This window comes from Pezoporus occidentalis, unplaced genomic scaffold (assembly GCF_034315485.1).
Source record: "Pezoporus occidentalis ecotype Australia unplaced genomic scaffold, CSIRO_AGI_Poc_V1 ctg14, whole genome shotgun sequence".
Taxonomy (NCBI): domain Eukaryota; kingdom Metazoa; phylum Chordata; class Aves; order Psittaciformes; family Psittacidae; genus Pezoporus; species Pezoporus occidentalis.
Window position 1 is genome coordinate 5501004 of NW_026913209.1, and position 16691 is coordinate 5517694.

At 39.4% G+C, this 16691-nt stretch overlaps 1 protein-coding gene across 3 annotated transcripts in view; it reads left to right on the top strand.

Annotated features, from left to right (window-relative positions):
- The window catches only part of KCND2 (potassium voltage-gated channel subfamily D member 2), a 287025-nt gene that overhangs the window by 255806 nt on the left and 14528 nt on the right, over positions 1 to 16691 (top strand). For all 3 annotated transcript variants that reach the window (XM_062609657.1, XM_062609654.1, XM_062609653.1), the window contains one exon: positions 9190 to 9352. In XM_062609657.1, coding sequence (XP_062465641.1) covers positions 9190 to 9352 — 163 coding nt within the window. The remainder of the gene's footprint in view (positions 1 to 9189; positions 9353 to 16691) is intronic.

A 16691-nucleotide genomic window follows, 5' to 3' on the forward strand; every position in this document is an offset into this window, starting at 1 on the left:
GTGAAAAGTCTTTATAATATTTGTATCAATTTATTTAAAATGCTGAGTATTTGGGATGGTGTGCATTCATCCCGGTTCCTGTATCTGCATTTCCCCGGGATATATAAAACACTGTCTCTTAACTTTGTATTGCTTTTTAGTCCAGTTCTCCCAATAACAGATTTTCTGAAAGAACAAAGGAGGAAAATAAAGGAAGAAAAAAAACTAAAAATTTGTATTCACAGGACAAAGATGCATTTCCTGATTTGTTGGTACAAATCTAGGAGTGCTTTTTTTCCCTCTACTTAGCACAGGTGCTTGGTGAACTATGCCAGTTTAACGATTATTTTCTAAGGATTATGTCCTGATGGTCATCAAAAACCCTATGCTGTGCAGGAAGTCTTAACAGCTCCTTTTCCTCTGATAGTGATAGAAATCTGGAAAGTAAGGCAAAATTTGCCAGCTCCCACCAATAACGACTTGTACAGATAAATTGCAAGGAATCACATTTTAACATTGTGAATAATCATAGCTCACCTTCCAAGTTGGCACCAGAAAAATAAGCTATTTTGAACTTGTACATACCTCTTCTTTGAAAACTGTGTGCTGTTCTGGTCTTGTTTTATTGTAAAAAGTATAAAAGTATTGGAGAATATCCAGAAAAGGGCAAAGGCATGATCAAATGTAGGGAGTAGACTCTGTATGAACAAAGTAGGAATTGCCAGGCTAGAAAAAAATAAAAGTAAATAGGTATGAAGACACAAATAGCAGGAGGAAGGTGGCTAGAGATCATGCACCAGCTGCTTTATTGAATACAAGGACCTGGTTGAGGGCATCATACAAAGCAAGGAACCACAGTCAGAAGAGTCAAAAGGACACTGACCATAGAACTGCCAAACAGTGCTGTGAATGACAAAAATTTGCACGGATTTAAGGTTACAGAATAAAGGCCATGGAAGTGCAATCCACTAAGGATCACTAAGTGCAAAGGAATCACAGTTCTAGTACATCTTGAGTTATTTATAAATAGTTGGAGGATGGAAGAGCATTCAGAGATATTATGTGTATTTAGCCTACTATTTTCCCTATTTGTTAGTTTGCTTCCTGTTAAATTTTGGAATCTGAATACTAGGCTAGGTGGAGCTTTGGTCTGGGCTATTACTGGTATGCTTTTGCTCATTTCTAAACCCTGAAAGAGCTGGTCAGTTCATCCTATATATCTCTTTGTGTGTGGGCACATGCACTGAAAAACGAAACTGTTGAAAAATTAGGTCCTGACTAAGTAAGTAATACAAGTCATTGATTTTTAGGAGCAAACACCCTGGGACATTTTCTCTTAGGGAAGTCAGTCAGAACTATGGCAGCAAAGATCAACTTGTCTCTTTTTTTCTTCCCTTAAGTTACTTTTGGCTTCACATAAAATAGAATGAAAAAATAGTGTCTACATCAGGCCCCAGAAAATGGAAAGTCTCTGAGGAACTAAGGAGAAGTATATTCCTCCTGTAATTATTTGAACCATCTTATGAATTATTATCCAGCCAAGCATTTTGTCTCTGCTTATCACCATGGTATCTTAAAGACTTGAAATTCTGATGTAATACAACAGAGTAATAAATGAATTCTATGTTAATTAGATATAGTATTCTTAAGGGCTAAAGACTTTCAAGAAATTAAGATATTTTTACCTGCCTCTGTCTCATTTTTCCAAGTCTAGCCCTTGATCATTTCACATTCGCATACAGTAGTGTTTTAAAAATAGAACTAGATCCTAAAGAGCAACTTACATAGTTTTCAAATTGTGAATGTACAGGTTGAATCCTTATGGCAACACAGTTGAAATGCTTATTTAGAAATTCCACTTAAGCTTATTGCCAGTAGCAATTTAAATTATCTGTTGTTGGATGTAATGTTAAAATAAATGACTAATTAGTGTGAACTTGCCAGCATTTAGTCACCAAGAAGCTTGGAAGCTCTAGGGAACAGCTTTATAACAATTTACAGTACCCTACTTAGACAAGGACACCATTTTGCAATTGTCAGATATAATATGACATGTCTGTAATATTGCTTTATGCATAACACTTCTTTTTCTGCTCTCAAAATGGATAGCCTTTATTCTTCACTGATGGTCCTTTTTTAACTGGTCTCAAAGTTAAAGTGATTAACTGATATTTACTCCTCCTTTGTGGAGTGTGTGGCAGTTCAGCTGATGGGTTTTATTGCTAACAGACAGTCCTTCATCCACCGTAATAAACATAAAATACCACCCAATACAGGGCAGATCTCTCAGCAGGTAAGCATCTCCATCACAGGAGCTGGTGCTGGAAGCCTCAGCTCTGAGGTCCTCCATAACAGGCTGTGGCATCATATTTTAAAAAGGCCAAAAAGGGGGTTGGCAGCACAAGGCAATTCCTGCTGCAGTGTGCAGGGACCCTCAGTAGTGACTGTACCAGTCTCACTCTCAATTTCTGTCAGCAGAAGGCACAGGTATTGGTGAGGGCCACTCAGGGTGAGGGCACCTCACTTGCTCCAAAGCTTGCTACCATGTGAAAGGTTGTGTGAAGCTTTCTTTGCCTGCAAACTCTATAAAAGGCCCATTTTCACCTATGAATGTGGTTGGTGGCCAGTGTGTGGTGAGAAACCCTATGATTTAGGTAACACTAGGAAAGGCAGCTTACAACTATTGCATTAAGAACAGTTTTTCTGCCATGTTGCTTCTCTTATGCATAATGTGTCTGATCCAGTCAGAAATATTCTCTTTTTCATGAAAGCAAACATGCTTATTTTTGCCTCTAAAATCTGGGAAAAAAAAAACAAAACAAAACAAAATGCCACCTCAGTAGTTTGTCTGTGACTGTAATACAGCTGTTAGGAGTCTGCTGAGTTATAGCTCTGGTAGCTTAAATAGCCCTTATACAACACGACCCAGACATCATACTTCTGTGGTGCTTTGCAGCAGCTCAGGAACAGTTAGGATATTACTTTTTCCTGTGGAGTGAGGGAGAGGTGACAAAAAAAAGGTATTTTTTACTTTTTTGGATTTAATATTTTATGGTAAATGAAAACAGAAGGAAATTGGTTATCTAGATCTCTGTCTTGCCTGCAAGAAACCAGGAGTTTCCTTGGGCAAGTGATTCAACTTTTCCATGCAAAAGTTCTCTTTTTTTGACCTCTAAGTACTAAAGCACACCTCTATAAATCTGTTTAAGCTTCTTGGGTGAAAGCTCTGGTGCATATGGGGAAAAAAAAAATCTCTGCATTTTAGAAGCCCAGGGAGAGCCACCACTCTTGAGAAGCAGATGTGGTTTTCATCATTCATGAACAGTCATTTTGGCTGGTGCTTGGAGGAACTTCTGTGGACCCCAGGGGGAGTATGTCCATCACTACTGAGCAGAAGAGAGGGCTATTGCAACACAGGGACCTTCACAGCAGTGAGAACAACCTGGAAGATTTTTTGCAGTCTATGCAGTGTCTCCCCAGGCTGGAATAAAATTTGGAATAATCTATGTAATGTTCCACATCTCACAGTAATGGAAATAGTTTGTATTATTAGAAATTACTTTTCCAAAATCATAAGGCTATTTTAAGACCTAGGTAAGGCTGCAAATTCATCATGATTACTGTTGGTGTCAGAGAGTTTGGGAATTGCTTTTCTTGCCTTCTTCCCTGGGCTGGCACATATGCACATGCCCAGTTGTGTGGCTCCCTAAACACATGGGCCGATGAGCAGCTGTATAACCTTCACTGACAGTCTCACCAAAGCAGCCTCTTGGGGTTCTGCCTGTACAGGAAAGGCCATTAGCCCAGGCAGAAGGCAGGAAGGCAGCAGGTCCATCCTTATCCCACCCAGGTGGGTAAAGCATTTACTCTGCACAGAGCAGGCCGTCAGCTGGAGGATGGGAGTGTAGACCTTGTTCTGGAAAGGCAAGGAACCATTCCATTAATCAACTCCAGGGCAAGAAGCTTGAATTCTGCCTGGATGACATGCGAAATCCAGTGGGAAATATGATTTGTCACCCACGCATAAAAAGATTTTCCATGCTGGCTTCTACAAAGATTTTGTTTCCATGGATTTCATACCATTTCTTTTGTTCTCTGGTCAAAAACTCAATTTCCTTTAAAATAAATATTAGCAAGTTAATTTTAATTGCTTTTTGTTTATTTTACAACTCCATTATTTTCTGTCAAGTTTCACATGTTTGAAAACAAAAATGTTACTAGCTTTCCGTTTCAGCAGATGTATGGGAGCAGACAACAGACCTCAATCAATGTGATATTTTTTTAAAGAATGTAAATTAATTCGAAGGAGGTGGGAGAGGGCACATGTATTTGTAACATGCATTTTAAGAGATTTTTGCATTCACATTTATTTTTAATGGCGTTTATGCCCTCTAATGTCAGAAAACGTTATTGCAAGGTAGTTTTGGGTTTAATATTTTTTCCTTAACTATGTCTGTCAGTATCAGACTAAACTATGTGATCTTTATAAAAATACACATCCTGGATTTATTTCTACTATATATTTTCTGCAATTTCACAGTTTTGGTGTAGAGGTCACCTTGGTGGGGGGCAGGGGAGGTTTCTATCCAAAGTAAGCTCTTCCAAGAACGAATTTCCGATGTGTCAATCACACACAAAAATATTGCTAAATTACAATTTCTGTGATTACTTATTTCATCCTCCAAAATACACGTATTTTTGTCTTGAAAAAAGAATTATTCTTGTGTTCAACCAGAAGTTAAATAAGCAACATTGTCCCTCTCATTTCTTAAGATTGTTAAAAAAAAAGACCTTCTCTGGTCACATCAAGGAAAAATAGCTAAAAAGTACAACTTGTTTTAGTAATAACTCAGAGCTTTGATGTATGAAATATTTGATCTTAGAGCCATCAAAACCCGTTGGACTCAGGAATAACATAAATAGCTGATGACACCACAAACACAGCCTCTGTTGTCTGAGATTTCTTGAATTATGGGTATGAAACGTCACATATATTCAACACATCTGTTAGAAAAACAGTATTGATTTGGTAGGTGGATGACCATGGGTAAGCTCTGCAGTGGCAGTGCTTAGATTATCGATTGGGCATTCATAAACCCAAATATATTCATGTTTCCCAAGCTCCTACAAAACCTCAGCCTTCTGCGTGTGATTCAGGCTCATTTCATGCTACCAAATCTGTCATGCAAAGTGTTAAATCATGCCCATGTTACTCCAACAGTACTGTGAAAGATCCAGTAATTGCAAAATGAAGGAATTCACTGGCTTCCTCTCTCGCCTTGTATGAAAGTGTCAAATATGCAGAAGTGGTCTGTCACCTGTTGAATACAAACACGTGAGACAAATACACATGCCTTTAAATCCAGTCATCCCTGAATGATGTCACTTTGTGAGTAGATAGATGTCCATGGACTGCAAGCAATAACACGTCTGACCTATCTGGATTATGTCTAGAGAAACCTAGGCATTAGTTTGATCATGTAGTTTCTGATTTGTGATTTAATAAAACTTGATTGGCACTTTTAGTTTGTCATAGCCTTTTCCCTTCACTTTTTGGCTAAAGAAGTAGACTGCACCTGACTGATAACAGGGATCAGTACAACATCTCTTTTTCTTCAATCATCCAGAGCATACAATATTGGGATGACACTTTTGATGTTAGGAAATCAGATTGTCAGTACAAATCATAAATGCCCAAGGACAGACTTGAGCTTTGGCCACAATAAGACATATGTGGAACAGACTATATGCAAAACTATGAAAAGACTGCAACTAGAGAAAAAAGCATGTAAAGGAGAATATGTTTGCATTTCCAGTCTGAAGAGCAGTGAAACGAGCAGGGTAGCACTAGATAAAGCCTTGAAATTGTTACCTTTTGAAGAGTGACTCTGTAAAAATTGCTTAATAAGACTCCATATTTTTTGTGTCTCCATAACTGAAGAAAACAGACTTTCTGCAGAATTTTGGATTTGTTTTAGAGATCAGTTATAATTATTCCACTTTGAAATACAAGCACCACAAAACTACCATGCCATCTGAAAATGAATTAATGTTCTTTCTTAGTTTAGACTTTATAAGGAATAAAGCCATTGCAGGTGGGGGTAAAAGAAGAAAGTTTCTCTTCATTTTATGTCATCCACTTCTATTGGTAGCATTCACTGATACATGGATATAAGGAAGAAGTTCTTTACTGTAAGGGTGGTGAGGCACTGGAATGGGTTGCCCATTGTGAATGCTCCATCCCTTGCAGTGTTCAAGGCCAGGTTGGGCAGAGCCTTGGGTGGCACAGTTTAATGTGAGGTGTCCCTGCGAATTAGATGATCTTAAGGTCCTTTCCAACCCTAACTATTCTACGGTTCTATGAAGTATAACTAATGGTAATGTTTAATCCAACAGGAGGAAGTCCATTAACAACTCTGGGCTTGCAAACACAAGACTAAAATCTGTGTCACTGTCCAGGAGAGCAAGTATGTTTCTCGCCCTGTGCAGAAAAGCTAGTTTCTTGGAAGTAATTTTTTCTGACCATAATTTTATTTCAACATCTCCAACACAGTGTTTATCAACAGGAGAAAAACTAGTATGTAAGAGTTATTAATGATGTGAAAGATATTATTAACTCTAAACAGTGGAAAAGCAACATTACCTTTGGAAAATGTCACCGTATTACAACTTATTCAAGCTGAAGTAGAAAAATAATCAAAAGCAAGTTATTTTAAAATAAGCAGTATATCCATCTACCTGTCATTTTGCCCAGAAGGCAAGAAAAACACTGCAAAATACCTTCATGTATCAAACAATCCTTATATTCTTATTTCACTCCATAACACTGAAATACTGTAAAAAGGCATCTCCTTGAGTAGGTCCACACATAAATACTGAAATGTTAGAGATGGATCAGCTAATAGTTCCTGTCACCACTCCTAAAACATCAGTCTGCACTTGGTTCACATAATTACAGTGTCACATTATCAACAGGATGAACTATATCCCTGAGCAACATCAAACCAAATTAATTGGAGCCAGCAATGCCTCCCGTCCACAGCAGCCACCAGTGACTATATGAGCTTATGAAGGTTCAGAAATATAGGATTTCAAGGCATCTAACTAGGATAGGCATCTAAATACAGATTCTGGAATCTAGTTAAAGAGATCTGTTCCAGTAGTGCTGCGCATGTGTAATTTTTAAATTTCAAGATCTGGTTGTGTCGAGTGTGTGCCTTTTAAATAGCTTTCTGCTGATACACTTTGATTCAATTTAGGAAAATACTTGGATTGTATCTAAAAGGCTGATGTAAAACAATAACGAGTACTAAATCAGCAATGATTATCAATGATTAGATCCTGGGACTTCTCCCCCAAGCTCACCACCCTGGCCCCATGCCCACCACTCTCCTCACTGCTCTGCCTGAAAAAAAAAAGGAGTTAGTTAGGTGTCGGGCATCCCATTTGTCAAAGGGACCTTGAAAGGTCATTTATTCACTTCTCTGCTCAGAGGAAAGAACAGCTAGGCATGCATCACTCCTGACAGCTGAAAGTCAGCTCTGGCTTTAGGAAGATAAGCACCAAAAATGCCTATGTTGTGAGATGCAAATCTTTATGAGAAGGAAAGCATGATCTCTTTCTTGTATTTTTCCAGTTTTATGCATCTTGTCATTAAGACCAGCTATATTAATAGTTTAGAAGATGGATTCTATTACATGATGTATTTTATTCTGTCTCACATGTCACAAAATCTGAAACTATAGCATTCAAAGAGAGGGGGGGGGGGGGGGGGGGGGTAGAAATATTAATGTCTTTTTTCCTGTGAATATTTTATACTTGATCATGTTTTGTAAAGCAAATAAACATTTATTTTACACAAGATGATCTTTGTCAGTAGTCTAAGACTTGATAATCTATATTATATCAGCCTGGATGACAACTTATTTTAATATTTATGTTAAACACCTTACTCTTATCTTACAAAATTCAATCTATTCATCTTCACCTACAAAGCAATACATATCCTTCTGACATATGCTGAGCACTCATTGCCAGAAAGTGTTCTCTAAGTCCATACAGATTCTCCATCATCTGATATCCCCATCCACTTATCCTCTCCTCGTGATTAGGTGCAGGATTTGGACCATGTGACTTGAAGACAGCCCTCATCGTTATTATTTTTCCAGTTCCTGCTAAGCAGACAGATTTTGTTTTCCATAGCATTTCCCAAACACTGCTCCTCCTGCAGTTTTATTTCTAATCTTTTCTTGTGTTAACAGTTTATAAATTCTTTGTAATAGGGAATGCGCTACCTCCCTTCTCACAAACATACTAAACACGCATGCCACGATAATGTTTAATAATAACTTAAAATCCAGCAAAGAAAAAATCCAAATGGTACTTGAAAGTAATTTATCTCTTTATTAAATTCCATAGTATGTAATTAAATACTTACAGAATATGGCACGCTACAGAGTGCAATGAGCTGATATCTCACAATAAGCTGTCACTGGATTGCCTTCACATACTGCAGTAGCACTAAGTTTTCACTTGCTGGGCCAAACAATACGCAGCATCATAAAGAGAGGTAGTAGCCCTAGTGATTTTGAGCACTGCCAGGAATTGCAGTTAGAATTTGGTTGGTTGATTGATTGTGGGTTGAATTTTTCATGTTTGCTTTCGTCTAGACCATAGATGAGACCTCTAGGGGGCAGCTAGTTCAATCCCCCACTCAAAGGCAGCCTATCAACAGTAGTGGGTTAGATCAGCTGTGCTTTTGTCCAGCCAAGTGTTGAAAATTTCCAAAGATAGAAATTCCACAATCTCCTGGACAACTGGTGCAAAAAATGTGCTACCATCCTAAATGAAAGTACTGTATCAACTTAAGTGAGACAACAGATTATTCAGCTTGGCACCTGACTTACCAAATAGTGTCCCTGTGATCTTGCCAATGGAAAGTGATGAGTTCTTCCAACAAGCAAACAAGAGTAAAGACTTAAATTCAACACCAATTTATTTTTTCTTCCTTAGCAAGGTCTCTCACTCTCCAGGCAGCCTGGGAAGACTACAGCAGGTAAAACATAGATGCCCACATTTTGATGGACAGAATGCACAACTCTGGGAATGCAGCAAGTATTATTTGCAAGAGAAGAAAATCTATTATGCAATTAATTCATCTTGAAATTCAATATTTGAAAAACATTTTGCTTTTGTTTTTCTTTGATCCAGATATGGTGACATGGTGCCAAAGACAATAGCTGGCAAGATTTTTGGTTCAATATGCTCCCTGAGTGGGGTCTTGGTCATTGCTTTGCCAGTTCCTGTAATTGTCTCCAACTTCAGCCGTATCTACCACCAGAATCAACGAGCAGACAAGCGCAGGGCACAAAAGGTGAGCTCCTAATTTTTTTCACTTCTGTTATTGAAAAATTGGTAACATGACTTTCTATATGTTGTGCATCCTCAAAGTATTTCTTAGCAAAATAACTATTCTGTATATGTGCCACACACCTAGCCTATGTCCTAGATGAAAAACAACATCAGACAAAAAAGAAAAAAACACAACATGGTTCATTTATCTTTTATGTCAAAATTTACAGATTTACCATTGTGGTAATTCATCCTACTTGTTAGACTAGATCTAGTATTTTCAGGCAATTGCTGCCGTTCCACCCACTGAAGATCCTTCTGTGTTTCTCACGCAGACTTTCTTTCCATGAGCATCTTCTGAGGAAAAAAGAATAACTAGAAAGAAAAAAAACCTAATAATGATTTCTAATGTCTCTCTTAGCAGCCTGCTCTACTAATCCATGTATCTAATCCCCAGGTCCAGTCTCTGGAGAATCTGATTATTGACGAAATTGTCTCCTCAGCACCTACTTTGCTTAAAAGGCTTCAGAAAAAAAATTTAAAAACTTAGTCACAAAAAGCCAAAAACAAAAGTCTCTTTCTCCAGCTTCCTTGATTTGCTGAGTCTATCACTAAAACACCACCAAGTCCTCCAACAAGACAGTTCCTCTCCCTGACCCATCTGGGCAAGGTCAGGAGCCAGGAAGAACTGTTTACTGGAAGAGCTGCAGCCAAGCCAGAGCAATCAGCTTCCACCCCACATCATGGCTAGTGTACTAATACCAATCTACTTCACCCAAACCTGCAATACTAAGCATCTTAGAGAGCTTCCACTGACACCTGAAGCTCTGATAAGGGAGCTGAGATGCATTGCCTTCTGCTTCTCTGCTGTTGGCCATTGAGATGAGTGGTTGAAACACAGGTTGCAAGATTGCCAAGGCTAAGGCTCTAAGTTCTAAGTAAGAACTTTCTGTGGTCCCATGGCCTCTGTTCAGGGGTCCCGAGTCTCCAGAGATCCAAGGAGAGCAGGATCATTGCCCACAGAGATGTGCAGGTAGGCCATTGCTAGAGACTACATACATAGACTGGGGAACACAGCCAGCTGAAGGCTTCATCTGCCTCATATAGACAAAAGCACCAGATTTAAACATACAGAATTATTTGCTTCTTTCTGGACACCTTTTTAATTATTTTCTTCATGCAAAGGAAGTGAAATAAATGTACACAGTCATACCATTCCCAGAATATCTTGAGAAGAAAGAGAGGTACATGGCCAAGTCAGTCATCGTTTCAGGCTGAAAATATTGCACCCTTTAATGGCCACACCTTGGAAGAATGCTGTCAGATGGGGAAAATGGCCATAAAAGAAACCAGGTGTATCACAAAAATGTCATACCTTTCTAGAAACCTGATTTAAAATATAGGCTGCTTCAGAGAACCAAATACCATACCTTACCTATCTATTAATTCCACCCACCCTTTTGCATGCCATTTTGTCCCACATGCTAGTTCTAGCTGTGCATTCCGCTCTCTCAGAGCTGGGATATACAGACATGTCACTTCTACACTGCGTTGTTTCTGCCAAGAATTTTTCCACTTCTGTTTGTGTAATGGCAGCAGACAAAGAACAGTATACATCAGCCAAAACACAATGCTTCATTACTGTGCCTCAGAGCATTGTACCAGTCATGAGTAACGTATCTGCTTGATCCCAGCAATAAATGTGCCTGTTTCAAGCTTTCATAATAACTGCAGACACAGACAGACTTACTTCCTATAGAGACTGTCTCCTACTGCATGTCAAGAAACAGAATATTCTGTGCCTGCTTTACACTTGCTAGTGAGAAAGAGATGGACACTAGAAAATACCTTGCTTGCAATAATTAGATTGGCAGACTGGCTATTATTCCTTATAATCTCTTCCTGAGTAGAAGCTGCTTGAGTTAATAACTGACTTTTCTTCTTGCTAAACAGTGAACTCATTGTACGTTTCAAACAGGAATATTAAATGATAAATGGCAGTCTTGCCAAGTGTTTTTTCTCTGCTCTCCAGAACACTGCCGACAATAAGGATAAGGGATTTCCGACTGTGTTGATGCCTTTCTTGCTTCAGAGAAAATGGCTTTGAGGTCTGATTGACTTAGCACTAATTTATATCTCCTCACTCATTTGTATCTCCTATTGCAAAGCTGATCTCTGTCAATCTAAAATGACTGAGATGTTGAACCGAATATCGCGCTGAGAGACTGAAAAAAAAATCAACAAAAGGCACTTCTTGGGTACTGTATAGTCCATATTTAGCAATATTTAGCTATGAAATATAGCCTTGCATGTCACAGAAGGGTTCTATTGCATTGCATAAGAATATTCAAGCAAAAAGGTCACATTATTGAAGTTTGAAATTCCTTCTTCATTCAATACAGTAGAAGCTTCTCGCAGCTTTCTGAAATAAGTATTCCCTTAGGCACAAACCTTATTCTTACTCTCTAAGGCTGAAGAACATAAGCTTGAAAGAAGGAGCTGTTTCATGGAGCACAGCATGCACCCCTGCAGGCAGTGGTACCTCCCGCTGGCTACAACAGCTTCCATCTGATTGTGGGAGTTGTGTGTTTGAATTGTGTAACTTATTTTATCAGTATCTCATGCAGAAGTTTAATCAAGATAGTCTTCAGAAATGGCGAAACATTTAGTCTGTAAGGAAACTTAAGAGCAAGTTCTCCATTGAAGTCAAAATCTCGTACAGGAGCGCTGGCAATTTTCAGCAGAAGAAAAAATCGTCACTTATATTAGGTTTGTTCAAGAGCCATGTGACCATCAGCATATGCATTTACTGAGTTCTGCACAGTCATTCAAGATTAGATGATTCCATTTGTTTCTTTTTGGCCAAAAGATGCTGTACATTAAGGCTCAGGAGAACATGGAAGAAGAAATGTATATATACCATCTCATTTTGAATACATTTCAAAGGAAGATCCTGCTTCCAACCATGGAATATATTGTAATTAGCTTTAAATCCCACTTTGTAATAGGTTGTCAGGAGAGGCCAACCTTCCACTGCACTGCGGGAACTCACTGGCAATCAACATAAACAACAAAAAAAATAGGTGGAAATAAAAAGCAAAGAAAATTCATTTGTGCTTATGAGAACATTTTCTTCTATCAGATAATAAGGTCCAAGGATTTGACATACCCTGACAATTGCAATTCAAGGCAGAACTAATTATGCCCTGTAGTCTTACTGCAACTTTTCCTCAAGCATATTTATCACTACTGAGACAGTTCTGAAAAATCCTATTTGTGGAGCTTTTCTCAGCTGTAGAAAATTTCAAGAGGCCAAGTTATTTTGGTTGCCCATCAGTGCCTTCAGGTGGCAATGTTAATGACAGATGTGTTGTGACTGGTCCATGTGTAAAGGAAAGGACAGAAAAAGTTTAGGTAAGCTTGGATACAATTTCCTATTCCATATTTGATGGGTATCAAGGGTTAAGATATGGCTAGACCCTCACAGTTCTATATTCACTGGGATGACTGCCAACACAGGGAAGGGCTCTTCTTGGAACCTGTGTCTGGCCACCCAATGGCAGCTTGGCTGTAAAGCTCCATCCTATGTACTGCGGCAGCTCCTTACCCTGAATGAAGCATTCTTTGCTAGATGCTTTCTCTGTTTTACATACATCTATTTTTCTGCATATTTTGAAGGCAAAAGCCTTGTATTCTCTTAAACATCAAGTCCTAAGTGTGGGTCCATCTGGCCACTATTGTTCATTATCTGATAACTGAAGAAGCCTTAATTTAGTTACCCAAGCACTTTATCCCAATAGTGACAAATGGTGCCACAACAGAAACCTAAACAACTATCATCAGCTCCAAACCCTGACATAATACATAAAACTCAACCTGAATCTTTCATGTGACTATGGTCTTCTGTCTTCGTATAGCAAAATCTATGCTAAAGATTGGCTTGACTTTATTATTTATTGATTGTGCATGATGTATTTATCTGTCAATTTATGAATAATTACTTACTAAATAAATATAAATAGCTCTCAAATAAACTGCAACAACTGCTTAACAGCACCTGGCTGTCTAGAGCTGAGTGTTTGTAGTAGGGAACCCTGATAGCTATTGTGACTTCTTTAAATGACATAAATAGGCCATTAACCTCAGTGGGGGTGCCAAGACATAACTAACAAAACAACTTACCCAAGATTTTTGAATTTAGCACAGAAGCATGGAAAGCTTGTTTTTACTGAACAATACAGTCATAGAATCATAGAATAGTTAGGGTTGGAAAGGACCCTAAGAACATCTAGTTCCAACCCCCCTGCCATGGGCAGGGACACCTCACACTAAACCATGCCACCCAAGGCTCAGTCCAACCTGGCCTTGAACACCGCCTGGGATGGAGCATTCACAACCTCCCTGGGCAACCCGTTCCAGTGCCTTACCACTGTCACAGTAAAGAATTTCTTCCTTATATCCAACCTAAACTTCCCCTGTTTAAGTTTTAACCCATTACCCCTTGTCCTATCACTACAGTCCCTAATGAAAAGTCCCTCCCCAGCATCCTTATAGGCCCTCTTCAGATACTGGAAGGCTGCTATGAGGTCTCCACTCAGCCTTCTCTTCTCCAGGCTGAACAGCCCAAACTTTCTCAGCCCGCCTTCATACAGGAGGTGCTCCAGTCCCCTGATCACCCTCGTGGCCCTCCTCTGGCCTTGTTCCAACAGTTCCATGTCCTTTTTATGTTGAGGACACCAGAACTGCACACAATACTCCAGGTGAGGTCTCACGAGAGCAGAGTAGAGGGGCTGAGAGCTCACACTGCTGACTCATGTTTATTTTCTCATCGACCAGCACCCCCAAGTCCTTCTCCGCAGGGCTGCTCTGAATCTCTTCTCTGCCCAACCTGTAGCTGTGCCTGGGATTGCTCCGACCCAGATGTAGGACCTTGCACTTGGCATGGTTAAACTTCATAAAGTTGGCATCAGCCCACCTCACAAGTGTGTCAAGGTCCCTCTGGATGGCATTCCTTCCCTCCAGCGTATCAACTGAACCACACAGCTTGGTGTCATCAGCAAACTTGCTGAGGGCGCACTCAATCCCACTGTCCATGTCAGTGACAAAGATGTTGATCAAGCCTGGTCCCAACACCGATCCCTGAGGGACACCACTCATTACTGGTCTCCAGCTGGACATTGAGCCATTGACCACAACTCTTTGTGTGCGGCCATCCAACCAGTTCTCTATCCACCAAGTGGTCCATCTATAAAACTGGTGTCTCTCCAATTTAGAGACAAGGATGTCATGCAGGACAGTGTCGAAAATTTGAATAATTTGATAATTTGAATAGGTTGTGAAAGCAAGGAATGACTCAACAAATGTATGAACCTTATTTAGTTCCATACACATTAATGTACATAAACAGCACTTCCTTCTCTGCTACATGCTGACATCCTATAAATTATTTTCAGCTAATCTGAAGTCAATTATTTGTGACTACTGAAAATCAGAAGATCAGAGCATGAAATCTGAGCTTGATTTTTCACTTGAAAACAAACATACAGAATGGGTTTATGAAAGGCCATTAAAAAAGTGATATAAACAATGTGACTTGATATTTGGACAATTCTACCACCCAGGCACTTGTTCTCTCCTCCCCAGCAGCGTAGGGGGAAGACTCAGAAAGATAAATGTGCAAAAATTCATGGGTGTGGATAAAGAAAGTTTAATAGCTTTTTCAGGTGGGGGTGATGGATGAGGCCTGAGGGTGTGGGGGGCAGCAACAGAGGGAGGGGGGACAAGAAAAAAAATAATGCACCAATTGCTCACCTCCAACGAACTGATGCTCAGCTTGTTCCAGAGCAAGGGCAGCCCCTGCCAAGCTCCATCCCCATCCAGTTTTATTGCTGAGCATGACATCATATGGTATGGAATATCCCTGCTCAGCTGGGGTCAGCTTTCCTGGCTATGTCCCCCCCAACTTCTCATGCACCTTCAGCCTACTTGGCAGGACAGTCTGAGGAGCAGAAAAGGCCTTGATGCTGTGTACGCACTGCTCAGCAGTAGCTAAAATACCCCATGTTACCAATACTGTTCTAGTCACAAATCCAAAACATAGTTCCATAGAGCTGGCAAACTTGACATATGAGGAAAGATGGAAGGACCTAGGTCTTTTCTCCCTGAAGAAAAGAGTATTCTGTTACTTAAAGGATGACTACAAATAGGATGAGGACTCTATCTTCACAAGGAGCCACATGAAGAAGACAAGGGGCAACCGGTAAGAGTTGGGCAAGGAGAGGTTTCATCTGGACACAAGAACAATTATCCATTGAAATGACATCCCCAGTGAAGTGGTAGAGTCCCCCTTGCAGAAGGTTTTCAAGATGTGATTATATGGGGTGCTAGATAATCTTATCTAGGCCCCATTTTCCATAGAATGTTAGATCAGATGATCTTTCAAGGTTCCTTCCAACCTGTGTTATTCTATGATTGATTCTATACCAGCTACTATGAGGAAAAGTAACTCAGTTCCAGCAAAAACCAGTACACACAGAAGGACTGTGAACAAATTCTTATCTTTTAATTCTACAAGACCATTAAAAAATAATCATAAAGTAAGTAATTAGCAAATTTTGAGTTTTGATAGTAAGATAGTTATGTAGTCTAGAGAGCAGCAGAAGAGTGACAGCAGGAACTATCTAAGTACTAAATTACCTAGGCTACCTAGGCTTCTTGCATAGCAAAATGAAGATACGCTCTTGCAAAAAAAATGATTCACGGTACTGCAGTAAGCCCTGCCTTAAAGTGTTCCTGATAAAATCTCTCTCTTAAAACAGCTGGACACCTGAGGGCATCTTGAGTATTAAAAGCTGAATGTTGTAAATACCCTACAGTGCTACACTGCACTTATTAAAAGCTTATGAAATTAAATTTTTATATTTCTAAAACTGACAGAGCTAGCTGTTGTTAAATAACAGTGAATTCCCTTTGTAAGGTTTCTGTTAAGTGCAGCCATAGACAAGGACCTACCTCTAAGCTGTTAAAATTTGAAGCTAGGAAAAAAAAACGATTCATTCAAAAGTGAAGTTCAATGTAAATACAAGGAAATCTGATCATCAGTTTCTTCACGATGTTTCAGACAAGATTATTGTGGTGGAAAAGAACTGTATTTCACCTACATTGTTTTTTTACTGGATGACATAAGTGTTACCAACATCAGAGTCACATTCAATGGCTAACAGGGAAAACCTCACAGCAGTTTGCAGACTAAACAAAAAAAAAACAGTTGTTCTGTTATCAGAGTTTTCCTGATGCCATCGCATCGTTTTGGTGTCCTTCATGGGAATTCAATGCCCAGTGCACAGCCCTTATAAACCTGT